The 27,995-nt window shown below is 37.4% G+C and overlaps 1 protein-coding gene across 5 annotated transcripts in view; it reads left to right on the plus strand.

Moving 5' to 3' along the window:
- Positions 1-27,995, plus strand: part of HIPK3 (homeodomain interacting protein kinase 3) — an 83,217-nt gene that overhangs the window by 22,870 nt on the left and 32,352 nt on the right. For all 5 annotated transcript variants that reach the window (XM_070804014.1, XM_019974962.2, XM_070804015.1 and 2 more), the window contains one exon: positions 3,024-4,122. In XM_070804014.1, the coding sequence (XP_070660115.1) occupies positions 3,026-4,122 (1,097 nt within the window). In that variant the 5' untranslated portion in view covers positions 3,024-3,025. Of the gene's footprint in view, positions 1-3,023; positions 4,123-27,995 lie in introns of those variants that run through there.

A 27,995-nucleotide genomic window follows, 5' to 3' on the forward strand; every position in this document is an offset into this window, starting at 1 on the left:
GGCTATATCTTTTATTCTCTAGAACTTCAACCTGATGTTTCAGACTTGAGGGCCCTGAATTGGTCAGACTTGAATTTGCCTAGGTTTTTGTACAGACTAGATCATTGATTCTCAGATGTTAGTGTGAATCTAAATGGCCTTGGGAACTTGTACACATATAGGTACTTGAACCTCACTGCAGACTTATTGAACCAGAATCTTTCTGGAATTTTAAATATATTTTTACTGAACTTTGTATTAAGGAAAAATGTAAGCATTCAAAAGGAGACAGGATAGTATGATGACCCCTTTTTACTTAGAATTAAGCTCCTTTGATAATTTATGGCTAATCTCATTTTATCTATATCCCCATCCACTTTCTCTTCTCTATTAGTTTGAAGCATATCCCAGGTATATTATTTCATGTTGAAATTTTTTTATGTATATATTTTATTAGGTTTCCAGATGATTAAAAAACTTTTGAACAGTTAATACATGTACAAAGTAAAAAATAAGGTGGTTAAAAGAACATATAAAGTAAATCTTTCTCATTGCTCCCAGTAGTCTTACTATTCTCTAAGGCAAAGCAGCCTATAACTTATTTATGTTTGTATAGATACTAATATATTTGCAAAAATATAGATATATAATTCCCCCTTTAATTAAACATATATGGTAATATCTATTGTAAAGTACACATTTTCCTAAATTTTGCCTTTTTCATATTACAATATTGGGAATCAGGTTGCAGCAGGTTAAATAGGTTGTTTTCATTCTTTTTCAAGAAGATTCTAGTTGGTTTGTGTATCAGAGTGGATGTCACTCACGCCTTTTGCATGGGTGTTTAGGTTTCCAGTGTTGTGTCTCTGCACATAGTTCTCCGTGAATACCTTGCACCATATCTGAATTGTCAGATTCTTGATCAGAGAACATCCATGCATGTGTGCTAAATCACTTCAGTCGTGTCAGAGTCTTCGTGACCCAATGGACTGTAGCCCACCAGGCTCCTCTGTCCATGGGATTATCCAGGCTCACTAGTTCCATTTAAAAAATTATTTTCCTGTCTCTCCTGTTTATGTTCATGCTTTTCTCTAAATCTATTAGTATATTTTACACGTGCTACTTTAGGAATTTTGTTTATTGACTGTCATTCTGTGTGTTTCTGTGATTGTGGGTTACAGAAGGGATTTGAAATAAGAATGGTAATGTTAAGTTATTGAAGATGAGGGTGGGGAGCTTCACAGTGTCATGTGAGCTTGATATGTTCAGAAGGAGTTATTGATGTGGCTTTGCATCATTAAAAAGATGATAAATTGGTGGAGTTTGAAAAACTCCCCTGAGTAACAGCATAGAACAGATGCCAACAAGAATTTAAGAAAATGGATGAAAAGGTTTAGATCTAGGATTTCAATTTACAATTTCTCATATATGTTGAACCATAAATCTTAATTTGTGTAATAAGTTTTTGTAGCTGATTGCTTACTAAAGCCAGGTCAACTTAAGAAAGTGGTAGTAACAAGAATTGTTGAGGAAGTTGAAAGAGGCATAAATTTATGCCTTTTACCTGAAGGGGCAGTGTATCTTCCTGTTTTTACTTCACCTTAGGTATATGACCTTGAACCAATTAACTAGTCCCTTTGGGCTTCCCAGGTGGCGATAGTGGTAAAGAACCTGCCTGCCGATGCAGGAGACATAAGAGATGCAGGTTCGATTCCTGTGTTGGGAAGATCCCCTGGAGGAGGGCATGGCAACCCACTCCAGTATTTTTGCCTGGAGAATCCCATGGATAGAGGAGCTTGGTGGGCTGAAGTCTGTAGGGTCACAGAGAGTTGGACATGACTGAAGCAACTTAGCGTGCATGCATTGAGCTTTAATTTTCTTAACAGCAAACTTGGACTATATAAAATACTGCAAATAAAGCATTTGTCGAACTGTTGCATAGTAGGTGGTAGCTCTTATTATTTTAAGTGCTGCATATATTACATATTGTAATGGCAATCTGTTGGTTATTTTATTTATTTATTTGACTGTTCTGGGTCTTAGTTGCCACATATGGGATCTAGTTCCCCAGCCAGGAACCAAACCCACATCCCCGGCATTGGGAGCAAGGAGTCTTAATCACTGGACCACCAGGAAAGTCCCATTTTTTAGAAGAATGGAAATATTTTGAAATCAGTTCCCAAACAACATTTATTAAAAACCAACTTTATATTCTGAGTACTTTGTTTTAGATCTTGTGAGAAAGACTGTTTTATACACTGACAATTATAATGTCAGTCATGTCATATCATGCCTGGAGCATGAGCGGTGAGTATATGTGTTCTAGGAAAGGCTTCATCAGGAAGGTATTGTATTAGGAATTCCCTGGTGATCCAGTTGTTACGACTCAGTGTTTTCACTGCAGAGGACTGGACCAAAAAAAAAAAAAAAAAAGGAAGGACAACCACTGTATCACTTTGATTTGAATGTAAAGGAATTTACTGTTAATACGTGTTCAGGGATGATATGAAAAGGACTTTAAAGAGAACATCATGAAAATGACTTACATACTTATTTTTACAATTGGTTTTTTTTTTTTTCCCAAGGTAGTTCTTGAGCTTTAAGTTTAAGGAATATGACATTTGTGTAATATATATTTTCTGGTCTGATCATTGGTTCATAAATGATATATTGGTAATAGAATGCTTACTTTTGCTAGATGTATACAGCTTAAGGATGTGTACATTTTCTTTTGGAGGGAAAATAGTTGGTACAGTTCCTTGGGCATATCTTAGCCATTGTAGCTTGTCAATAAATATTGATTCAATGAAGGTTCTCAACTATTTAGTCCCAACCTTTCATACAATGCACAAAATATCTGAAACACTAACTAAAATGGAGACGGTGAAAATGTTTATCCTCTCCAAGGTGAAGAAAATCTTCATGGAACTTAACTGTTTTTATAAATTATGGACTTGACTCGTTAAAAGTTTTCTTCACGAGAGTTAAAAAATTGAACTTTTGTAGCTAATGTGACCCTTTTGTTTGTTTGTTTGTTTTTGTAGGTATGGCCTCACAAGTCTTGGTCTACCCACCGTATATTTATCAAACTCAGTCAAGTGCCTTTTGTAGTGTGAAGAAACTCAGAGTAGAGCCAAGCAGTTGTGTATTCCAGGAAAGAAACTATCCACGGACCTATGTGAATGGTAGAAACGTTGGGAATTCTCATCCTCCCACGAAGGGTAGTGCTTTTCAGACAAAGATACCATTTAACAGACCTCGGGGACACAACCTTTCTTTGCAGACAAGTGCTGTTGTTATAAAAAACCCTGCGGGTGCTACAAAGGTTATAGCAGCTCAGGCGCCGCAAACTCAAGTGGAGGCACCTCAGATCGGGGCGTGGCGGCACAGGTTCAGTTTCCTAGAAGGCCCCCAGCGATGTGGATTGAAGCGCAAGAGTGAGGAGTTGGATAATCATAGCAGCGCAATGCAGATTGTCGATGAGGTGTCCATACTTCCTGCAATGTTGCAAACCAACATGGGAAATCCAGTGACAGTTGTGACAACTACCACAGGAACCAAACAGAACTGTACCACTGGAGAAGGTGACTATCAGTTAGTGCAGCATGAAGTCTTATGCTCCATGAAAAATACTTACGAAGTCCTTGATTTCCTTGGTCGAGGCACTTTTGGCCAGGTAGTCAAATGCTGGAAAAGAGGGACAAATGAAATTGTAGCAATCAAAATTTTGAAGAACCACCCTTCGTATGCACGTCAAGGTCAGATAGAAGTGAGCATATTAGCAAGGCTCAGTACTGAAAATGCTGATGAATATAACTTTGTGCGAGCTTACGAATGCTTTCAGCACCGTAACCATACTTGTTTAGTCTTTGAGATGCTGGAACAAAATTTGTATGACTTTCTGAAACAAAATAAGTTCAGTCCCCTGCCACTAAAAGTCATTCGACCCATTCTTCAGCAAGTGGCTACTGCACTGAAAAAATTGAAAAGTCTTGGATTAATTCATGCAGACCTCAAACCAGAGAATATTATGTTGGTGGATCCTGTTCGACAGCCATACAGGGTTAAAGTAATAGACTTTGGGTCAGCCAGTCACGTGTCAAAGACTGTTTGTTCAACATATCTGCAATCTCGGTACTACAGGTAGGTGATAATTATTTTTTGGTTATTTGATAAGTGTTAAATTTTTGCTGAATGAAATAATTTTGTGTGTGTATGTGGTGAAAAAGACTGCTTTGGATACATAGATATCAAGATACTTTAGGCATAAAATCTGTTCAGGCAGAATAGAAATTTCTACTGCAAATTTCTGTGCTAAAGACAGTTATTTTTATTGTTAATAGAAGACCTGAAGGATTGGTAGGTGGTTAATGATGATTAAACGGAAGTCTAAATATTGAGAAAGGGTTTATAGTAAATTTTGTACATTTCTTTGGAGAAGGAAATGGCAACCCACTCCAGTACTCTTGCCTGGAGAATTCTGTGGACAGAGGAGCCTGGTAGGCTGCAGTCCATGGGGTCGCACAGAGTCAGGCATGACTGAGCAACAGTCATTTTCTTGGGCATTTTTCAGTGCTTAAGAAAACTAGCTTTTTAAAGATACATCTGATATAACCGAACATTTAGAAAGTTTTAAAAATACAGAAAATCACTTTGATTAGTAATTTTAAGATTTAAACTTACTTCCATGGCTACCACAAATGTTCAAGCTGCTCTTTTGTAACAAGTTTGATTATATTCTTTACATATATGTTTTAGGTAATGTTATTTTGATGTTTGTACTATGGTTGGAATTTAAAGAAGAAAATAATTTCCATGCAATGTCATGATTAATATAATGCTAGCCTGGAGTACAATAAATGGTCTTGAGGTTAGCTAATCATTACCAAGATTCAGAGTATCTTAAGTTTGTAAGTGTTTTTAAATTCATAGTTGTATAATTTTGAGAAATTCTTTTCATTTCAGCTTAAATGAGTTTTATGGTCTTGGTGTATTCTGGAGCCCCACAAGCCCCAACTCAGCAGGCAAATAAAAGATCTGACAATATTGGCCATTATTAATAAGTTCATAAATAGACAAAAACATGAAGTTTATTGTTGGAAACTGTTAGAACAGGAGAAAGGAAACCCACATTTATGTCACTTGGTTGATAATTAAGTTTACTAAAATATATATTAGAAATCAGAAGTATAGCCTAAATTACCCTTTATATTCCTAATGTTGTAATTTTTAGTCTGAGAGTACTAGGTACTGTTCTTAAAATCTTTTAGATGGCTTAAAAGGTATTGTACTTGTAGCAGTGTCATGAGTCTTAATTGATATCTCCTATAATTGGATTTATTTGACCCTCTGTGCTCCTGACCAAAAACAAATTTTTTCCCCCAATTTAATGTAACACAAGATTAACTTTTAGTTAATTTTTCTCTGGAAAAATTACTTTAATATGTGATATAACAGCATGAGAGGAATAGCATTTCCCCTTTCTCTTGTGTTCTGTGGATTCTGTCTTTTTATGAGTTTTGAGCAGTCAGCTAGCATATTATATAAACCCCCCGGCTCCAGCTGCTTGGGCTCTATATTTAGTTCACTTGTTAGTAAATGACTTCATTATATTTGGGTCCTGCATTATTCGGCATATCAGATTTAGTTATGTGTAATACCTTGACTCCTTTTCTTTATTTGAAATCTTTTCTTTTGGATGAGAGTAAAAAAAGAGCTTTATTTTTATACTTGAGATGATCTGTTTATTAAATGTTTCAAGAGAGTAAAAGAAATCCTTTAAAAAGCAGTCTAAAATACTAAATATTTTATGATATTGGTTTTTAACATTAGGCTTTTGCACAAATAGCCTCTTTTGGGAATGGAAAAATAAGGTATGAATAATTGCTGAGTACAGCTAGTAGTTTCTAATTTGTTTTTATACATAAATTTCTAGTAAATAATTTACCTGAATTTCAGAAGCTATATAGGTGCTGGACTTACAGTGTTTAGAGTTTAAACAAAAAAAGTTTCTTAATTATAAAAAGATGTGTTATTTAGCATTTTGGTTGTTGTTACGTGGATAAAATTTAAAAATGGAGTTTCTGTTAGTTGGATTCAAGGTTAAAAGAGTTAGGAAATATTATGGTAAATTAGTGAAAATGTAATGTAGTCCTTAATCAAGTACTGTTTTAATGTTTTGTATAATTTTGCATAAAAATAGCAGGTAACCATTATTTTTCAGCATTGGTGTGTACTTTATCAATTCTACCTTGCTTTGACTGAGTTTACTTATAAACCTGATGAGGCAATAAGCAAAAGTGTCTCATACTTGATTTTTTACTCTTTGTTTAAAATATATTGTACTTAAAAAATGAAAGCAGGAAGTGGCAACTTACCAAATTAAATATTTTTGAACCAATCACAGTGGGAACACATAGCCCAAGTTCCAAAGTAAACGATTGGTGTTTAAACACAGGTTCATGTGTTACTGTTTCTTTGAACCGCGCAGCACAGAAACATAGTAGGGATATCTTAAAATAGACAGAGGACGGTGGCCAGAAATTGTTGACTGCTATAGATGGTGAGGCTGTCTAGCTCTTGTAGTGATATAAGCCAGAAGTACATGCTAAGGGCATTGATTTGCTCAAGGTCAGCATGTTCTAAATTCAGCTGCTTGAGTATGGTTTCTGTCAAGAACACGTAGGGCTCCTCAATGCATAAAAGGTTTTAGCAGCAGAAGGGGCTGTATTTATGAGGTGTGGTGGCAACATTCAGGTCATAAATATCTTTTTCTTCTTTTTTTAAATACAGAATTTTAGCCTGTGGTTCTGAGTCATTTCAGAACATAGACAGGAAAGTGGGCTGGAAAGTAACCTGTATAGCGGTTGTATTCTTTGCTACTTGACTGAATAATTTAGCATTAATTTTTAGCATTAGTGGTTGTTGAAGTAAATGCTGCTTTTTTGGCATATAATAGTTGACAAAGAGATATGTAAGGTAAAAAAAAACAATTCAGGCTTACCAGCTTTTGTTTAGCTTGTTCCTAACCCCTCATGCCTTTTTTAAACCCTAAGTATCAAAGACAGTTTCTGTAACAAAATTAAAACACACAGGATGACCTATTAATAAAATAACCAGTATTTTATATAGGGTACTTTTTTCAAGTGCTTTTAAATAAAATTCCTAGTTTGTTTTTCCTATCTCAATTTCTGTGTTCTTAGATAAAACGCTTGGTGGAATTCCTGTTTAAAAAGTAGAAAACAGGCTTATACAAGTGAGACAGGTCCAAGTTCACCGTGCAAGCTTATCAGAATTTTTGTTGAGCCCTTTCTGTATGCTTGTGCTAGATGCTAGGGATACAGAGGTGGTAAAAACAGTTTCCTCATTTAATGCAGGAGAAAAAATAGTTTGTGTCAAGAAGTTCTAGGGCAGAACCCTGTGTAGGGTGTTTTGGGAACCCAGAGGAGAGCACTGCCTAATCCGAGAGTTTAGAGAGGGATCTGGGGAGAGATGACTCTTGACTTGAATGAGCCTTCAAAGGAGAGAAGGGGTTGTAGTCAATTAGTCTTTTTTTCTTTTTGGCTTGTGGGATTTTAGTTCCCTGACCAGGGACTGAACCTGGGCCATAGCAGTGAAAGCTCTGAGTCTTAACCATTGGACCTCCAGGGAATCCCAAGGATGGACTAGTCTTAAGGAGCGTTCTCTGTCCCACAGCCACCCTTACCTAAGAGCTCAATATTGGCTGAAATTGCTGGTAGCTTCTTGTCTGTATCAAAGAACTTGTTTTGTTTGGGAATCTTTATTAGACAAACATAAAGTTGTCATTTGGGTTTAGTTTTAACAGATGTTTTAATAGACGATTCCAAAAGTCTATAATGTGATTTTCAATGCCATAGATTGTGGTCACAGACATAAATTACTCCATATATTAGGCCTTCAAATAAAAAATTTGACAGCGCTCCTAAAAGTTTTTTTTTTTTTAAACAGCTTTATTGAGCTATAATTCCCATACTATTAATTTTATCCATTTAAAGTGCACATTCATTGTCCCTTAGTATGTTCACAGTTGTGCACCATCACCGCACTTTTAGAACATTTTCTTTACCCCCTAAGAACCCCCGCTCCTGCTCCCTAGCATGCTTTAGGCATCTTTCCCCGATCTTCCCACCCTTCTAGCCCTAGGCAACCAAAAATCTACTTTCTGTCTCTACAGATTTGCATATTCCAAACATCTCATATGAATGTAATCATACAATATGTTGTTCTTTTTAACTGGCTTTTTCCACCCACTTAGCATAATGTTTTCAAGATTCATCTATATTGTAGCAGGTATCAGCACTTCATTTTTTTGTTGTTGACAAATAATTCCATTTATAGATATACCACATTTTATATATCCATTCATCAGCTGGTGGAGGCCTCAGTGAAAAGATAATGTGAATAGAAAACTCTAATCTGGCCCATGTTTAAGTCTTTCATTCAAAATACTTAGTGCCTATAAAGTGTAAAGTATTTCCTGGGTGCCGGTTATTCATTGAGGAGCAAAAATAAAGACCCTACTATTATGATGCTTACAATCTAATGTGTAGATAACCAGAAAAGTAAAGTATTCTAATTGGAAAAGAACAGGGAGAGACACTAACAAGATAAACTTATTTTTTTGTTTTGTCTTAATTATTTTAGGCAATAAAAAGTTGCAAAAATTGTGAGAAGAATTTTTTTTATGTCCTTGATAAGTGTTTCAAATTTACCACCCCGGTTTCATCCTCATTCTTTTTCTATGTGTGTCATACACAGATACACATGTACATTTGTTGTTACAGTGTTTGAGAGCAAGTTTTAGATGTAAAACCCCTTTGCCTCTAAATACTTAACGATGTATAAGAGGTTGTGTGTATTCCTAAACCTAAGGACATCCTCTTGCATAACCCCAGTGCAATAATCAGAATCATTGTTGGTTGACATCAGTATTATTGATTTGATGAACTGAACTGCTCAATACTATTTGGTTTAAGGGAATTAAAATCAATTCAGCACTAGTAGCTTTACAGACTTAATTCAGATTTTACCAGTTGTCATGTTTTGCCGTATATACACAATAAAATACTACTTAGCCATAAAAGAGAATGAAACTTTGCCATTTGCAATAATATGGATGTACTTGGAGGGTATAATGCTAAGTGAAATAAGTCAGTCAGAGAAAAACAAATACTGTATGATAACGTATGAAATCTAAAAAATAAAACAAACTAGTGAGTGTAACAAAAGAGAAACAGATCTAGAGAACAAACTAGTTCTCATTGGGGAGAGGAAAGAGGAGAGAGGAGAAGCAAGATAAGGGTAAGGAGTTAAGAGGCACAAACTATGACATATAAAATAAATAAGATACAAGCATATATTGTAAAACACAGGGAATATAGTTAATATTCTATAACAACTGTAAATGGAGTATAACCTTTAAAAATTGTGAATCACTGTGTTGTACTTATATACTAATTACATACTTAAGTATATATGTGCTTATATACTTAAAACATACACTATTGTATTTCAACTATATGACGCTTTTGAAGAGTACAGACCAGTTATTTTGTACAGTGTTGTCAGTTTGAGTTTGTCAAACATGTTGATGTTTTCAGGTTAAGTATTTTAGCTTATAGAAATGATGCTTTGTCCTCAAATATTGGGAGGCATATGCTGTCAGTTTGTCTCATTACTAGTAATGCTAACTTTGATCACTTGATTGAGGGGGTGACTGCCAGATTTTTCCCCCATAAGGTTTATTTTTGTATCTTGTGATACTTTGAGACTATTCACAGTCGCTGTTTCTTATCTTAATTTCACAGGCCAGTTTTAGCGTCCATTGATGAATATGGCCTTTAACAGTTATTAACTTAGGGGCTGCAAAAATGATGACTTTCAGGCTCTATCATTTAAGGAATTCTCCTATGAGGAAGAGCTTTCTTTTACTCTGTTTGTTGTTGTATAGACTTACAGGTTCATATGCAGTGGGTTGGAATTCATTACTTGTCATTTGCTTTACTGCACAGTTGTCCTGAATTGTCTAGCAAGAGCCTTTTAATTTTTTTAAAAATTTAATTCCTTTATTTATTTTTGGCTGTGCTGGGTCTTCGTTGCTGTGTGAGCTTTCTCTAGTTGGGGTGAGCGGGGGCTGCTCTCCAGCTGTGGTGCACCCGGCTTCTCATTGTGGTGGCTTTTCTTGTTGCAGAGCATGGGGTCCAGAGCACAGGTTCCGCACTTGCAGCACACAGGCTTAGTTGCTCTGCAGCATGTGGGATCTTCTGGATCAGGGATTGAACCCGGGTCTCCTGCATTGGCAGGCGGATTCTTTACTGCTGAGCCACCAGGGAAGCCCTAGGAAGAGCCTTTTGAAGTTTGCTCTTGTGTACCTTTGACATGGCCCCGTCCTTCCTTGAGAGCTTACTGGCTGGCGTCTCGAGCTGTTCCAGGTTTACTCTGTACTTTTCTTGTTCCATACTTTGTATTGGCTATTTTTCTACAGGACTCTGGTTCCTTTTGTTGGAGATGATAGTAAAGCAGTGAATTCATACTGACATGTTTATTTCCGTCACCTCAGAGTTCATTCTCGCCTTCTTCCTTTATTTATGATCTCTTCTCTTACATCGAGAAACTTGGCTCTCATTATCCACAGTGTTACTTATTTGCTCAATTTCAGAATACACTTCAAGTAGTTTTGGAATTGCTAACCCATACCACTGCTAATTTACTAACAAGAGTGCACATTTATTTATAATTTTTATTCTTAGCCTTAGACTTGGAGAATGTGTTCAAAGTACTATATTCCAAAGTTAATTAGGTTAGTTCTTCCTCCGCCCCCTTCCCCCATCTTCAATGTGATTGTTTTTTATTTGAAATATAATTAAGTTCATTTCATTATATTCCATTTTGGGTCCTCTGTGTTCTTATTTATTAGACCATATGAAATATTAAAATAGTTAATGTTACTTAGTATATATGACTTGTGAGGTTGATACTTTATATATTTGCACATTAATAGGTTTTAAAGTAAGTTTTATGATACTCTTGGTATATAGGTATGATATTAGTTTATAAGATAACAATACATAATACATGTGCTAAGTAACATAGTTAGGTATTAGTGGGCTGCCATCTACGGGGTCACACAGAGTCGGACACAACTGAAGCGACTTAGCAACACCAGCAGCAGGACAAAATTATTTTGTAAAAGCTTGGTCACAGAGTGAGTTTGTTAATTCTGTTGATTATAGATGCAAAATATGTAATAAATGTAATGCCCTATAAACAGCTGATCGGTATTTTATGTCAGATTGGAATGACTATATTCTAGAACTCCATATAACTGTTAGTTATTCACAGGTTAAAATGAAAACTTTTGTGATGGTTTATAAAATTAAGTTGAATGAAAAAGTCTTCAATTTCTAAGGTTTTATTAGTTTTTCCTCTTGTGCTACATAGCTTTGTTTCAGAGGTGTGTGTAGTCTCATGGATGTACTGTAATAGACTGTGATGACATCATGGATTAGATGTCAGTCCTGACCACACACGCCTCAGGATGCATGTGCCTATTTGTTTCTGAGTCTTTAGCATTTTGCTGTGAATGGAATTCAGCTCCCGGGATGTTATTAGCAGAGTGCCTGCTGCCACAGAAGAGTACCAGTTCAGTGGCCAGTGAATAATTTAGGCATCAGTTGGTGTGGTGAGATTGTGTTACTTAGGAGAGAATCTAATACATGTGCTAAACTTTGACATTAAAAAGAACAAATGTGTTTTTTCCTTTTTTGAGAGAACAGTGAAGTACAGAAAGTTTTAGATTTATTTATCTAAAACCAGTGTACTAATTAAAATTTTTTTGATTTAATGTTTTAAAAATTATATTAGATATGGATGCTCTGTCAGAAAAAAATTCAATAATAGAGAAGGCCAAGAAGCAAAACAGGAACAATTTCCCCCTTTATTGTGACTCTGCCTTGTAATTTTTATAATTTGTTTTATACTTTATAAGCCCTTCCCTGTGGTGTATGTTTCGTTTGTTTTCTGATACTGCTATAGGGAACCTTCTTGTAAGTCCTTGGACACTGGTAGTAGGTTTATTTCCACTACATTTCTAGAAGGAGACTTGTTGGGTCAAAGGATATTAACATTGTGCTATCGGACGCTGCCAAGTTTCCTTTCAGAAATGTTGTCTTGTTCCAGTTTACATACAGTCTTGCCAATAACGTGTGAAAATGTCCTTTTCTTCACATTCTTGTCATCACAAGGGCATTTTTTTTTTGATTGGTAGCTGTAAATAGGCAAAAAAGAAAATCATTTAAATTTTATCTTCACTCTTCACTACGTTTTAAAAAGTTTTATGTATGTCTTCTGGAGAAGGCAGTGGCACCCCACTCCAGTATTCGTGCCTGGAGAATCCCAGGGACGGGGAGCCTGGTGGGCTGCCGTCTGGGGTCGCACAGAGTCGGACACGACTGAAGCGACTCAGCAGCAGCAGCAGCATGTATGTCGTCTTTGTCATGTGTTATACTGGTAGATACTCTTTTATATGGAGAATGAGAATGTCAAAATAAACAGAGTTCATATAAAAACAATATTTATTGATGGCTTAGTACCAGCCACTGTGCGGAAAACTTTTACCCTTTACCCTCGTAGCAGTCATGGTAAGTGGTAGTGTTGTCTTTATTTGACAGATAGGGGATTTGAGATTCAGATACGTTAAGCAACTTGCCCAGTGCTACACAGTTAACTGCACAGCTGTGATCTGAGCACCGTTCAGCCTATCTGTTTGCTGTGCTCCTTCTCCAGAGATTTGCCTTCATCTTCCTGAAAGTCCTGTGCTAAAGGACACTGATGACTTGTTTGTTAACCACCATATTTGAGAGTTTTTTTTTCTTTTTAGAAGTCCACATCTGGCTGGACCTCTGTCTTTCAATGCTGTTAGTGCTTTATTTTATTGAAATGTTCTCTGCTAGTTTCCTAAATATCATAACCCTCAGATTCTTCTTTCACTTTGCCAGCTTTTTTGTTCTTTTTTACAGCTCTTACATGAGTACACCCCCCCAGGGTTCAGTCTGGGCCACTTTCTCATTCAATATACTTGCCTTTTGGAGACCTTACTCTCTCCCGTGACTTCAGTTTGTTTGTTGTATGGTAAAATTTCAAATACCTTCCTGTAGCCCTGATCTCCCTTTGAACACCTAATTTGTTTCCAGTTATATCCTTGCACAGTCTCTGGGTTTTACTAACTCATGTTCAAATGATTCGTCTTTATCCCAAGGCTTCTCATCTCCCTTATTACATATCAGAATTATTAAAAGAATCATTTCCATTGGATATTTCTGTCCTATGTATCTAATCATTTTATGACCAAATCCTATTGATTTTACCTCTGAAATATCTTCATATGTTAATTTTTCCATGTTCTTCTCACTGCTTTGTTCTGGTCTAGACTTCGGTACTAGATTAGTCATTGATTTTTTTTTAAACCCGTAGTCTCTGCCTCTTACTCTTCTTAATCCTGAATTGTTAGAGATGTGTTGTGGGTTGGTTTGAGAGATCACAGGACTGTGTACACACAGATATGCTAGAAGAGTTTTTTTGTTTTTAAAACTGCTTTGCTCTTTTTTACTCCTTCAGTTCTGATCAGCAAATGTGACAAAATAGTGACCTTTTGGAAACCTAATTTCAGTGACATCAAGATTATGGCATGAATTTTCCTGGTAGTACAGTGGATAAGAATCTGCCTGCCAATGCAGGGGACCATGGGTTTGATCCTGGTCCAGAAAGATCCCATATACTGTGGAGCAGTTAAACCCGTGCACCACAGATGCTGGAGCCTGTGCCATGACAACTGGAGCCTGTGCACCCTGGAAGCCGCTTGGCCTCTCCTGTGCAGAGCACGTGCTCTGGGCTGCGCACCGCGACCATGAGTGGTCCTTGCTCACCACAACTAGAGAAAGCCCATGCGCAGCAATGAAGACCCTGTGCAGTACCCCCGCCAAAAAAAAAAAAAGATTATGGAATGCGTTTGGCCTTGAAATAGTTGTACACAATTGGACGCCACTGATAAAATAATCAAAAAAGGGATCAGAATACTTAAAAAATGTGTTAGTAGAATGTTGTGCTTAGGAAGCATTTGGTAACTTTCAATAGGTTCATAGTATACCCCCTGGTAACATGAGCCCTGTATCTGTGTTATGTCAGGAGTCTCTCTGTGGTTGGGAGCTATTTCATATTGTAGCAGAATGCTCCCTGGGATTATACAGTAAATGTGGATTTTCCCCTTTCCTTCCTCTAAAGCTAAATTAATCATCAGTAGTTCATAAAGATAAAAATATTTGTATTAAGATGTTGGATGTATAAGCAAATAGAGATGGAAACAGCTGTATAGACATTTAGTCTCTCTTACTTTATAGAAGAGACCAGTGAAATCCAATATACCTAAATGAGAATTGTCATATCAACATTTATAAATAACTGTATTATATATATGTAATAGGGTTATATTTGATTTTGAGAAATAACAAAGTAATAGTAAATTATCCTTGTAAACAGTAAAACTTAATGGTAGAAGTTGACAGTGACTGCAGAAGCCATCTGAAAACAGGTATCATTTTCAAACAAAATACTCTTATAAGTATTTAAAAGGAATAAACTCACTGAATAAACTCATTTGAAGAATATGATGGTGAAACTGTAATATGACAGAAATGTGTGTTTGAATCTTTTAAAGATTTTATTTGCTCTAACTTGCTTTTCGTTAACATAAGTCCTTCAGAGAGAATGTCATTGAATTAGTAACAAGATTCTAAACACAATGTAGTATTTTAGATAGGATGGTCTTTCTTTTTAGGGCTTATGAGGAAATACTTTTTAGTGGTTCATATGAGGCATTAACAGAGTGTTTCAAGGAATGACAGAATTTTAGTAAAAAAAAAAACCAAATGAAACATTATATTTATGTCTGCTAAATAATGCCAAATTATTTATTCATAGGTTCATAACTTCAGCTCTGCTACTTTATTGTATCACTTAGAGCAAGTTATTTAACCTTTCTGAGCCTAGTTTACTTATATGTAAAATATTAGCTACCTCAAAGAGTCTTATGAAAGTTAAACTCCATAATGCATGTAAAGCAATTAATACAGTCTTAGGACAATTTTATAAGTAGAAGCTACTTTTAAAAACAGTGTGTGGTTTAAAGAAAATGTGTAGTGGTAACAAGGTAATAAGGAGTCTCCCATAATTATCCCCTGTGGGCCTGCATTGGGTATATGTGCTGCTTTATTCTTTGAGGCAAAGCCTGTGAAATCTTAGAAAAAGTAGCTGAATTTGTGTTCATAATGGTCAATTCAGCCATTGTTTGGGGTAGTGGGAAAATTAATGTCCATTTTTCTCCACATGGCTGTCCCGTAAGTGCGCCACATTTATTATTCCGCTACATGGAAGGGGCAGTTTTGTCACAAACCAGGAGACCTTATATGAGTGCGTCTGTTTTTGGACTCATTGTTCTTCTGTCTTTTCTTGGGCCAGTGTCATGGTGTCATTACCGCACTTGGCACTGTGTGTCCTCCTGCTGTTCTTTAAAGGCTTCTAGATGAATTGCAGAATGTGTCAGTCCTACAAAAGACACTTTCATTTTTGAAGTATAGATACATTTCCTGGGAATGCTTGGGGAGTTATTTTCTTTCAGAGCTTTAAAGATGTTATAATCTGGTGACTGTTATTACTGTAGGGAATTGGCTCCTTGATGATAGTATGTCCTTCATACCATACATGATGGTATGTACCCAGAGGGGTGCACTTACGGATTTTTCTTTGGTTTAAGCAATTGACATGTGTGTGTGTGTATAATTCTGCCTGGCCTTATTTAAATCCCCTTTCTTCTCCATATTTTACTGTTAAAACTTCTCAGACTTACGAATAATATGAAAGGGTTTACAGTGAACATGCATATGCTTACTACTTGGATTCTATAATTAAGATTTTGCTACATAGCTTTATCACAGATATTCCCTCTGTCCATTTATCATTCCATCCTTTTCTCATGAGACAATTCAAAGTTATAGATGTTCCCACACACTGTACCATTATACACTTATGCATGCTACTCATAAAATAGCTCAGTATTTATTTGTGGTTCCTTTTTTGTAATGACATTTTATATGTAGTATAATGCACAAATCTAAGCATTATATCCCATTGAGTTTTGACAGATGCATACACGTGTGTAACCCAGATTCACGTGTGTCATCCCAGAAAATTCTCTCATGTCTCTCTCCATTCATTGTCTGTCCCTCCATCTTGACTTTTCATTTTTTCACAGTACATTAGTTTTTCTCTTCTAGAACTTCCTGTCAGTGGAACACACCTTTTGTCTAAAGTTTATTTTACTCAAGGATTTTGTGATTTTGGGTATTTTTTCTTGTATCAGTAGATCATTTCTTTTTATTGATAAGTAATTTTTCTGGCACAAGAAGTTTTCCAAGCTTACCTTATACTTTGCCTCTCAGTTTTGGAATCAGCCATTTCTCTAACGGTCCCTGCTTCCTTTTAGGTATGGGAATGGTATTTAGATGTCAAGAATTTGTTGTTTTAACAAGTAGATTCCAGGTTTTTTTTGGTGAAACTATCATTTAATTCATTCTCTTGAACAGTTTTTATCATTAAAGTACCTATTATTATTTCAATAACTTGATAATTAGGGCTGCCTCTATTAATTTTTCCCCTTTCTGTTTCTTTGCATTTGATTATAGTTCCTATTAGGCTGGTAACGTTTTGTTTGTTTGCTTGTTTCTTTAGCACTGGACCTTGGGTATTATTAAGTGTTAGATAGCATCACTCTTGTGGTATTCCTGCTGAAAATAGATAACTTGAACCTCCTTGTGAGGAAACATTAACTGAACACAAATCCTGGGACAGTCTACAAAATAGCTAGTTTGTATTCTTAAAAAATGAGTCTCATGAGGACCACAGAAATGCTGAGGAATTATCCCAGGTAAAGGGAATTAAAGAGACATGGGTCTAGGATTTATTTTTAAAAATTGTTTATTGTGAAAGAAGGCATTATTGAGACAGTTGGCAAAATCTGAATAGTAGTGTCACATGAATATTAGTTTCCTGGTTTTGACAGGAATTACATGCTGTAGCTATGTAAGAGCCTGCCCTTGCTTTAGGAGGTAAGCACTGAAAGAAGCGTGTAAGGGTAGAGGGGTTCAGCGCTTGCATCTTAACTGTCAGATGATTTATAAAAATCATATTTGTATGTGTATATAAAAGATAATACAAATGTGATAAAATGTTAATGTTTAGAAATCTGATTGCAAGTGTATAAGAATTCTTTGTATTTGTCACCTTTCTCTAAATCTAAAAGTATGTCAACTTAAAAAGTTGTAACGGAAAAAATATGAGAAAAATAGTGATATATTTGCTGAGTTAAGTGAAATTTAAGAATTTCACCTTTAAGAAATGTGCCACCAGATTAAGAGATTGCTCACTTGTGAATCAGTATCTAATCTTCTACCTGCTTGTTACTGCCTGGTCTTATGATTGAATAATGCATTTGCAGTAGTTCACAAAATAAAATGATCTATATAATGGTGTTGAGGAACTTGGATTTTCACTGAGACTCCGTGGTCTCAGTCATGTTTATAAGCCCTCCTACTTACTTAGAGAACTTGGAAAGTTACTTCTGTGCTTTATTTTCCTCTTGCCTACAATGGGATAATACAGTGCCGACTTTAGAGGATTTTGTTAGAATTAATGAGATAATGAGCATAAAACATTTAGTACAAAATCTGATTACTTATTAGAGCTCACTAAACATATTTTTGTTATTTTCAATATTTTTGAAAAATTGCAAATTAAATAATTTCAATTAAATAATTTTTGTTGTCTGATTTAAACACATCATATAGGTTATGAACTTCTGTTGGCATCCACTGATGGTACATTATAATTTTAAATATATCTCATAGTCAAATAAATTTGAGAAGTTTGGTACTTCCCTCCTCATCACCTGTAGTATAGTACCAACTCAGCTCCTTAGCTTTTCTCTCTTGATATGTATTAACAACAGTGTTCTCAGTTTTCTCTTCCGTAAAATGGAATTTTGAGATCTTGCCTACAGTTCTTGATAGGTAAAACACAAAACATGGACTTCCCTGGTGGTCCAGCAGTTAGGACTCCATGTTTCCACTGCAAGGGGCTCGGGTTCAATCCCTGGTTGGGGATTTAAGATCCCGCTCATGCCTGAAGGTGCTGCCAAAGAGTTTAAAAAAAAAAAAAAGCGAGAAAAAAAAAAAACCAACCCATGAAAAATAGTACTGTCTGATACATTTCTGACTCTACTTTTATAAAATATTAGCTCTTGATCAGTCATAGGTTTGCAAATCATTGATGTATACATCTTTTTGGATGTTGGGGTCTAAGTGATATATTTGGCATATTGGTAATGGCTATTAAATCTTTACCGTCTCCTATCCTCTACCTCTGAGGTTTTACATTTAATGTATTTTGAAGACACTTATTATTACTGCAGGCCTTTGTACTTGGCGCTTTGATCTGGAGCATTGTGCAGCATACTTAGAAGATTAAGTGCCCTTGCAATAAGGATATTTTTAATTGTGGTATTTTTAGCCTACGACTCAAGCTACATTTGAATGAGTGTCTCTTCTAAGAGCTTGTACTTTTGATTACATTTCATCATGTTATTGAATAGTTGTGGTTACGATCATAAAAGCAATCTGTTGAATATCGGATATTCTCTAGCCTTGTTATTGCCTGTAGCAACAAGTTTCTTATCATGGTAAACATTCGTGACTTCAAAAAGAAAATATTTCTGGAAGTGATTGATTGGTTCTTTTAAAACTTATTTGCCTTTCTGTCTGGAGAAGGCAATGGCACTCCACTCCAGTACTCTTGCCTGGAAAATCCCATGGACGGAGGAGCCTGGTAGGCTGCAGTCCATGGGATCGCTAAGAGTCGGACACGACTGAGCGATTTCACTTTCACTTTTCACTTTAATGCATTGGAGAAGGAAATGGCAACCCACTCCAGTGTTCTTGCCTGGAGAATCCCAGGGACGGGAGAGCCTGGTGGGCTGCTGTCTGTGGTCAAACAGCGGGTCAAACAGAGTCGCACACGACTGATGCAGCTTAGCAGCAGCAGCCTTTTTCTGTCAGTGTTGAGGTTTTGTTGGTGGTTTTTCTTTTTAAAAAGCACCATTCTGCACAATATTGAATTGAGTGCTGATTAAGCTAGAAACCAGCTCCCTAATACATTTTAAGTCTTCTTTCTGTTAAAGGTCTGGTTATACAAATGTTCTTTCATATTTTCATAAATTTTAGTTGCGTTATGATTTGAAAGATTCTTGGAGATCTTCCAGTTCCCCTGTTGTACTTAGAGGCATCTTCTCCATGGTGTCCCCTGCAGACGGTATAGAGCCTCTCAGGGCCATCTCCAGTGATCCTCCCTCCTGAGACTCTGCGTTCCCAGCTTCAGAGAGTCACACTTGGAAGTTATTCCTGATAATAAAAGGAAATAAACTGGCTTAACACTGACTATGTGATTACTTTGATGGTAGAGCAGTTAGAAGAAAACATGAAATTCCTATAAAATTTAGCTGACTGACAATTTTTAAACATTAGTCTTTTATTGTATAGTGGGAGACGCTTGTTTTAGAAACCAGTGTTGTGGAAGTGTGTACTTCTGTCTCCTTTTCAGGTTGATTCGTGAAAGATAACTGCTGTTAAAACTTGGGTGTGTATCCTTGGCTAGATTTGTTGTGTTTGTATAAATACATGTTTATTAGTACTGATATTTTATAACCACTTTAGGTCTTTGCTGTCTTTTGCCAAGTATAAAACTTTGCCTGTTGAGTGCATGATGTTATATTGATTAGTAATCACACCTACTGGATGGTCACATCTATAACACTATTGAGCTCATTTCCTAATAGCTTTTGTAAAAGATTGTTGTAGTCATCTTTTGGAACACAGCATCTGCCAAAATAAGAGCCTTATTTTAACTGAGAAGTGTCCTGCAGATATCTATGTATTTAACATGAAAGATTATTTATGGATAAGATGAGCAAATGCTTAAAGATCAGGAAGAGGACTTAGTAAAATGTCAACTGTAGTTCTTTTCACATAAGTATATATCTCACATCTCCCAGTTAGTCTAAAAATCAAAGGTGACATGTTGAAAGAGAAAAAAGAACACATTAATGATAAGTATAGCATCTGAGTGGGAAGACTTTGAGCACGATAAAAGTCTGATAGTTTTAGTAATCTTGGGAATTATTTATTTTAACATGCAGCACTTACGGATCCTGAAGCCATAAAACCTGGCTTTGAATTCTGGCTACACTTCAAAATAGCTGTATGAGCCTTAGGCAAGTTCCTTATGCTTGTGTCTGTTTCTTTGTCTGTTAAAAGGATTAGCCTGACTATCAAATGGGCTAATAATACTTATAAAGTGCTTAGAACATTGCCTTGTTCTTAGTGCTAAGTACCTGTTTGATGTTCAGTCAGTTCAGTCGCTCAGTTGTGTCCGACTCTTTGCGACCCCATGGACTGTGGCACGCCAGGCTTCCCTGTCCTTCACCAACTTCTGGAATTACTCAAACTCATGTCCATTGAGTCAGTGATGCCATCCAACCATCTCATCCTCTGTCATCCCCTTCTCCTCCCGCCTTCTATCTTTCCCAGCATCAGGGTCTATTCCAATGAGTCAGTTCTTCACATCAGGTGGCCAAAGTATTGGAGCTTCAGCATCAGTCCTTCCAATGAATATTCAGGACTGATTTCCTTTAGGATGGATTGGTTGAATCGCCTTGCTGCTCAAGGGACTCTCAAGGAACTCTCCAACACCACAGTTCAAAAGCATCAATTTTTTGGTGCTCAGCTTTCTTTATAATCCAACTCTCACATCCATACATGACTACCTGAAAGACCAAAGCTTTGACTAGACAGACCTTTGTTGGCAAAGTAATGTCTCTGCTTTTTCATATGCTGTCTAGGTTGGTCATAACTTTTCTTCGAAGGAGCAAGTGCCTTTTAATTTCATGGCTGCAGTCACCATCTGCAGTGATTTTGGAGCCCCCAAAATAAAATCTGTCACTGTTTCCATTGTTTCCCCATCTATTTGCCATGAAGTGATGGGGCCAGAGGCCATGATCTTAGTTTTCTGCATGTTGAGAAGTTTTAAGCCAACTTTTTCACTCTCCTCTTTCACTTGACATCAAGAGGCTGTTCAGTTCTTTGCTTTCTGCCATAAGTGTGGTATCATCTGCATATCTGAGGTTATTGATATTTTTCTTGGCAGTCTTGATTCCAGCTTGTGCTTCATCCAGCCCAGCATTTCTCGTGATGTACTCTGCATATAAGTTAATTAATTAAGCAGGGTGACAATATACAGCCTTGAAGTACTCCTTGCCTGATTTGGAACCATTCTGTTGTTTGATGTCCAGTTCTAACTGTTGCTTCTTGACCTGCATACAGATTTCTCAGGAGACAGATCAGGTAGTTTGGTATTCCCATCTCTTTAAGAATTTTCCACAGTTTGTTGTGATCCACACAGTCAAAGGCTTTGGCATAGTCAATAAAGCAGAAGTAGATGTTTTTCGATGATCCGACGGATGTTGTCAATTTGATATCTGGTTCCTCTGCCTTTTCTAAATCCAGATTGAACATCTGGAAGTTCATGGTTCACGTACTGTTGAAGCCTGGCTTGAAGAATTTTGAGCATTACTTTACTAGCGTGTGAGAGGAGTGCAATGGTGTGGTAGTTTGGGCATTCTTTGGCATTGCCTTTCTTTGGGATTGAAATGAAGACTGACCTTTTCCAGTCCTGTGGCCACTGCTGAGTATTCCAAATTTGCTGGCATATTGAGTGCAGCACTTTCACAGCATCACCTTTTAAGATTTGAAATAGCTCAACTGGAATTCCATCACCTCCACTAGCTTTGTTCGTGGTAATGCTTCCTAAGGCTCACTTGACTTCACATTCCAGGATGTCTGGCTCTAGGTGAGTGATCACACCATCGTGATTATCTTGGTCATGAAGGTCTTTTTTGTATAGTTCTTCTGTGTATTCTTGCCACCTCTTCTTAATACCTTCTGATTCTATTAGGTCCAATTTCTGTCCTTTATTGTGCCCATCTTTGCATGAAATGTTCCTTTGGTATCTCTGATTTTCTTGAAGAGATCTCTAGTCTCTCATTCTGTTGTTTTCCTCTATTTCTTTGCATTGATCACTAAGGAAGGCTTTCTTATCTCTCCTTGCTATTCTTTGGAACTCTGCATTCAAATGGGAACTCTGCATTCATCTGATGCGAAGAACTGACTCATTGGAAAGGACCCTGATGCTGGGAAAGATTGAAGGTGGGAGGAGAAGGGGACAGCAGAGGATGAGATGGTTGGATGGCTTTACCAAGTCAATGGACATGAGTTTGAGTAAACTCCAGGAGTTGGTGACGGACAGGGAGGCCTGGCGTGCTGCAGTCCATGGCGTCACAAAGAGTTGGACACGACGACTGAACTGAATGGGTATATCTTTCCTTTTCTCCTTCGCCTTTTGCTTCTCTTCCTTTCACAGCTTTCTGTAAGGCCTCCTCAGACAAACATTTTGTCTGTTTTCATTTCTCTTCCTTCAGGATGGTCTTGATCACTGCCTTTTGTACAATATCATGAACCTCCGTCCATAGTTCTTCAGGCACTCTCTGTTAGATCTAATCCCTTGAATCTATTTGTCACTTCCACTGTTATAATCGTAAAGGATTTGATTTAGGTTATACCTGAATGGTCTAGTGGTTTCCCCTACGTTGTTCAATTAAAGTCTGAATTCAGCAATAAGGAGTTCATGATTTGAGCCACAGTCAACTCCCAGTCTTCTTTTTGCTGACTGTTTTTGCTTGATGTTACTGCTGTCCTTATATGTATTTTAAAGGATTTATGCTGTTTAAAGGATTTATACTGAGTGAAAACTGGGTTTAGAAAATGGCAGCATAATACTTCTTAAATTAGATTGTCCTAGAAAGCTAAAGACTAATCAAAAAAGGCATAGAACTATTAGAAAACATAGGTCAGTTAGTATATTCTTAGAAAGAAAGTGAAGTCATTCAGTTGTGTCTGACTTTTTGTGACCCCATGGACTTAGCCTGCCAGGCTCCTCCATCCATGGGATTTTCCAGGCAAGAGTACTGGAGTGGGTTGCCATTTCCTTCTCCAGGCTATATTCCTGACCCAGGGATTGAACCCAGGTCTCCTGAATTGCAGGCAGACCTTTTACCTTTTGAGCCACCAGGAAATCCTAGTATCCTCTTATTTTGTGGAAAATAAAGCTGGAACATAACTTTAGTTGAATTGTTAAAAGTAGCTTTGGTGTCTGTTTCTAGGTTTCCTGTTTGGCTTTCTGTGTTTCTTTCAGTCACAAAATTTTATCATTGAGATGGTATAGTATAGAGAAAGGTTTTTGGAATAAGGCATTTGAAGTCTCAATTCCATTGCTTTCTGGGTAACTTTGGGTACTGTGTCAGTTATCTGTTTCTGGGTGACGGCTCCAAAACTTAATTGCTTCAAAAACGATTTATTATTTCTCATGATTCTGTGGATTAACTGTACTCAGTTGAGGGGTTCTTTTGTTTTATGTGGAACATTTTGTTTACCGCATTTTTGATGTTGAAACAGAACAAGGCAGAAATCTATTTTTAGAACATCTTCTTTAAGTGAGATAATGTTTTTAAAAATTATTTAAGTGAGATAATGTTTTTAAAAATTATTTCTGTGATGTTGGCTGCTATTAAAGCTCAGTAAATGGTGTTGACTTTTATTTTATAATCAAAACATTTCAACTGTCCCTAATGTGAAGTGGCTAGCATGTCAGAGTCTCTTGGTTGATACCTCTTTGGCTCATGTATTTAATAAAGATATTTATAACAGAATGCTAACAGCTTCCACTGTTTGATCAATTAATTCATTGAACAAATGGATAAGTGAATACCTGCTATATGCCAGGCAGTATTCTCAGTGCTGGGAATGTAGCATCGAAAGAATTAAAGTTGTTTCCCTCATGGTTTTATATTCTAGTAGGGGAGGGGAAGACGTAATAAGGAAGCCTATCAGTTGGTGGCAGGTGCTATAGAGAACAGTAAAGCAAGATAAAGGAGGAGCGGGAAGTATGCGTGCTGGCAGGGGCTTACCCTTCTGTTTAAGGTGGTAAAGGAAAGCCTTCCTATCAGGTCTTTGGACAGAAACACAAAATAAGAATGCAGAGATCGCGTCTTGTGTTCCCCTCTGCCAGGAACCTTCTCCTAGATAAATGTAAAGGTTTGGAGGCAGCAACTATGATTAGAATCAGTAAGGAGGCCTGTACAGGTGGATCAGAGCAAGCAAATGGGATAATGGTAGGAAATGTTAAATAGATTTCCTGAGGGCAGAATCCCGTCTGACCTTGTATAGATCATTGTGAAGAATTTGGCCTTACTGTGAGGCAGGAAGAAGCTGCTAGGAGGTCTGAGGCGAAGCGTGATGTGGCATGACTTGTGTACTAAGTGGATCACTCTGGCTGCTAAGTTGAGAGTAGGTGGTAGAGGACAGGGCGGAAGCAAGAACAGTTAGGAAGCTTGCAGCAAGAGATGCTGCTGGCTTGGATTGTGGTTTTAGCAGTAAAGGTGGGGCAAAATGGTCCAATTCTGAATCTGTTTTGAAGATAAAGTCAGTGGGCTTTGCTGATAGTTGTGAAAAGTGAGAGTCAGATTTGATTCTTACACCAGTTATGTGCCTGAGAAATTAGGATAGAGTTGTCATTTCCTGAGATTGGGAAGGCTGGAGGAAGAGTGGGTTGCAGGGAATTGTGCAGATGTTGTGAACATGTTCAGTTTGAGATATCTAATAATTGACAGTAAGAGATATTGAGTAGACAGTTGGATAGGGAAGTCTAAAGTTGGGGGAGAGACATCTGGTTTGGAGATGCACATTTGGGTTTAAGAATAAAGGTGATATTTAAAACCGTGTGATTGTATGAGATCACCTAAGGGAAGTGAATGTAGGTAGAGAAGACAGGTATCTAAAGGCAGCCTTGGGACAGCCCAGAATTTAAAGGCTGTGGAAATGAGATGGAACTGGAAAGGAATCTGAGAAGGGAGTGCTGGTGAGGTAAAGAGAGCAGAGTGGTGTCCTGGCAGTCAACTGCAGACTGTTTAATGCAGGAGAGCACAGTCAACTGTGTCAGATGCTGCAAGCCAAATAAATCAAGGATGTGGCAATGCAGTGGATGATGGTGACTTTGACAAGAGCTATTTTGGTGGAATGATGGGGTAATGAAAGCCTGATTAGAGTTGAGTTCAAGACAGGGGCAGAATTGGAGGCAGCTTTTCTTAATAATGCTTTTAAGAAGGCCTGGTTTAAGGGGGAACAGAGAAACGGATGATGGCTGAAGGAGGGTATGTAAACAAGAACGTTTTTTCTTTTTTCTCAAAATGGGAGATATGGGAACAGTCATATCTTTATGTTGGGGGTTGGGGAGAGGGAGGGAGGGAAGAAGGGAGGGAGAGATTGGTGATGAGAGAGACTGGGAAATTGGTGGAATGGTGTACTTCAGTGAGTGAGCATGGCTGCCTTAGATAAAAGTGCTGACAGATGCAAGTGGGCTAGTAGATGTGGTGGTGAGAATGTAGAAGTTTCTTTCAGATATCCCCCCACCCCCGCCAAATAAAGTTGGATGCAAGGACAACAGTCAGGAATGGGGATAGGGAGGAGGTGATGGTTTGAGAAGAGAGGAGGTGTGAATTAGGACAGTGGGAGTATGAATAAATTTGTAAATGTATATGCTGTTTTACATTTTACACAGATTCTTTTACCTAGTCCTTTAGATAATTTTCAGAGTATGCTGCATCAGTAAAACCCATTTCAAAAATGAAAATACTAAGGCTTGGGTAAATGGTGGGATTGCTAGGTGTCTAAAGTGTTTAAAATCTAGCTCTCTCTGGATGATTTTCATTGTTTGAAGTCATGCATCCTTACCAGACTCAAAGACTTGTCTTCCCAGAACTTTCTGCATAGTAGCACTATAGCAAAACAGTCTTATGAAATTTACCCTTAAATTTACCCATGACCCCATGCTCTTTTTATGTTGGGTTCCCAGCAGATGGTCAAGAAGTTGTTACTGTTATTATTTTTCAGTGCCCTAGAGGTTTGAAAAAGAGGTGTAGCACAAGATTAGCTCAGTTGTAAAGCCTGCTGCACTGAAAAATCAGTTTCTTTAACACTAGCCCCCTGTTTCCCCTTTTGGATATATATTTCATCAAAGGCATTTTCTTCCTGTACCATTCACTTCTCTGAGAAAGTGATTGTTTTTGGTGTATAGCTTTTCTGCTCTGACCTTCTTCAGCCCTGGAGTACATTCTTGCTCAATAGCCTGGTGAGGTGGCATGGCTTTTCCTGGTTAACTTTTCATTTTTCATATAGCTGGAAACTGGAAACAACCCAAATATCCATGAATGGATAAGTAAGTTTGGTATACCCATACAATGGAACATCATTCTGCAATAAAAAAGGAGTGCTGGTACATGAGCAACATGGTTGAACCCCGAATGAAAGAAGCTCGCCATAAGACATCACAGGTTGTACCATTCCATTTGTGTGATATGTCCAGAAAGGCAGATCTAAAGAGACAAAGGAGATTTGTGGTGGTCAGTGGCACCCCACTCCAGTACTCTTGCCTGGAAAATCCCATGGGCAGAGGAGCCTGGTGGGCTGCGGTCCATGGGGTCGCTAAGGGTCGGACACGACTGAATGACTTCACTTTCACTTTTCACTTTCATGCACTGGAGAAGGAAATGGCAGCCCACTCCGGTGTTCTTGCCTGGAGAATCCCAGGGATGGGGGAGCCTGGTGGGCTGCCATCTATGGGGTCGCACAAAGTCGGACACGACTGAAGTGACTTAGCAGCAGCAGGGATGGAGAAGTTTGGAAGAAATGGGGAGTGACTGGTAATGGATAAAGGACTTCTTTTGATGGTGATAAAAATGTTCTATGTATAATTCTGTGAATATACTAAAAGCCATTGAATTGTACCATTTGAACAGATAAATGGTATGGTATGTGAATTATGTCTTAATAAAACTGTTTATTTTTAGAAATAGCTTCTGTATCACCTACCTCAAGGAAGACTGTTTTAATTTTATTATTTTTATCTTTATTGAGTTTACCATTTATTTACCTTTTCCAAGTTTGTGTTGCTTTTCTTTGGTGTCTTCTTATTGTCAAAAGTAGAGCGAAGCATGTAGTTGTATATTTGTATATAAAGGAAATGGCAGTCCAATCCAGTATTCTTGCCTGGAAAATCCCATGGACAGAGGAGCCTGGCAGGCTACAGTCCATGGGGTCTCAAGAGTCGGACACGACTTAGTGACTAAACCACCACCACCAGAGGAGTATCATCGAAAGAAGCCAGGATAACTGTAGCTCTCATTTTTACTGAGTGATATCCCTGACAGCATCATTAGAGTCTGGCCCTTAGTTTTGTCATTTCAGAAATTACTTGATCAGTGTTCTAGACTTAACTAGACCTGGGTTGTTCCTGTCACTAAACTCTAAAGAAACTGAAATATATCAGCATTATGCTAGTTTTATTAACTTTAGTGAGAAACATTAGGCAGGCTAAATAATCAAGTTGGCCTAACTATTGTATTTTCTGTATTTGAAAAAATAGGTTAGGAGCCATATCATGGTCACCACTTTCTTGACGGCCTTGAAATCATCACATGATCATAGCCTAATGGCATTTGCCAGGATAACCCAGGGCATCTTTCTCTTATAAGAATATATAACTGTTCCTCAAACTTGACATATTGAGCTCCTGAACTGAGACATCCTTTTTCCCAACAGGGCTAGGTTTCTCTGCCAGTAATTGAATTTTCAACTTAAATAAAAATGAAATAAAGTAAAGTGTTCAATTAATAGTCATCTTTTCTGAGTGACAGTATTTCACCATGTTCTTATTTGAACTATCTACTG

Source organism: Bos indicus, chromosome 15 (assembly GCF_029378745.1).
Source record: "Bos indicus isolate NIAB-ARS_2022 breed Sahiwal x Tharparkar chromosome 15, NIAB-ARS_B.indTharparkar_mat_pri_1.0, whole genome shotgun sequence".
Taxonomy (NCBI): domain Eukaryota; kingdom Metazoa; phylum Chordata; class Mammalia; order Artiodactyla; family Bovidae; genus Bos; species Bos indicus.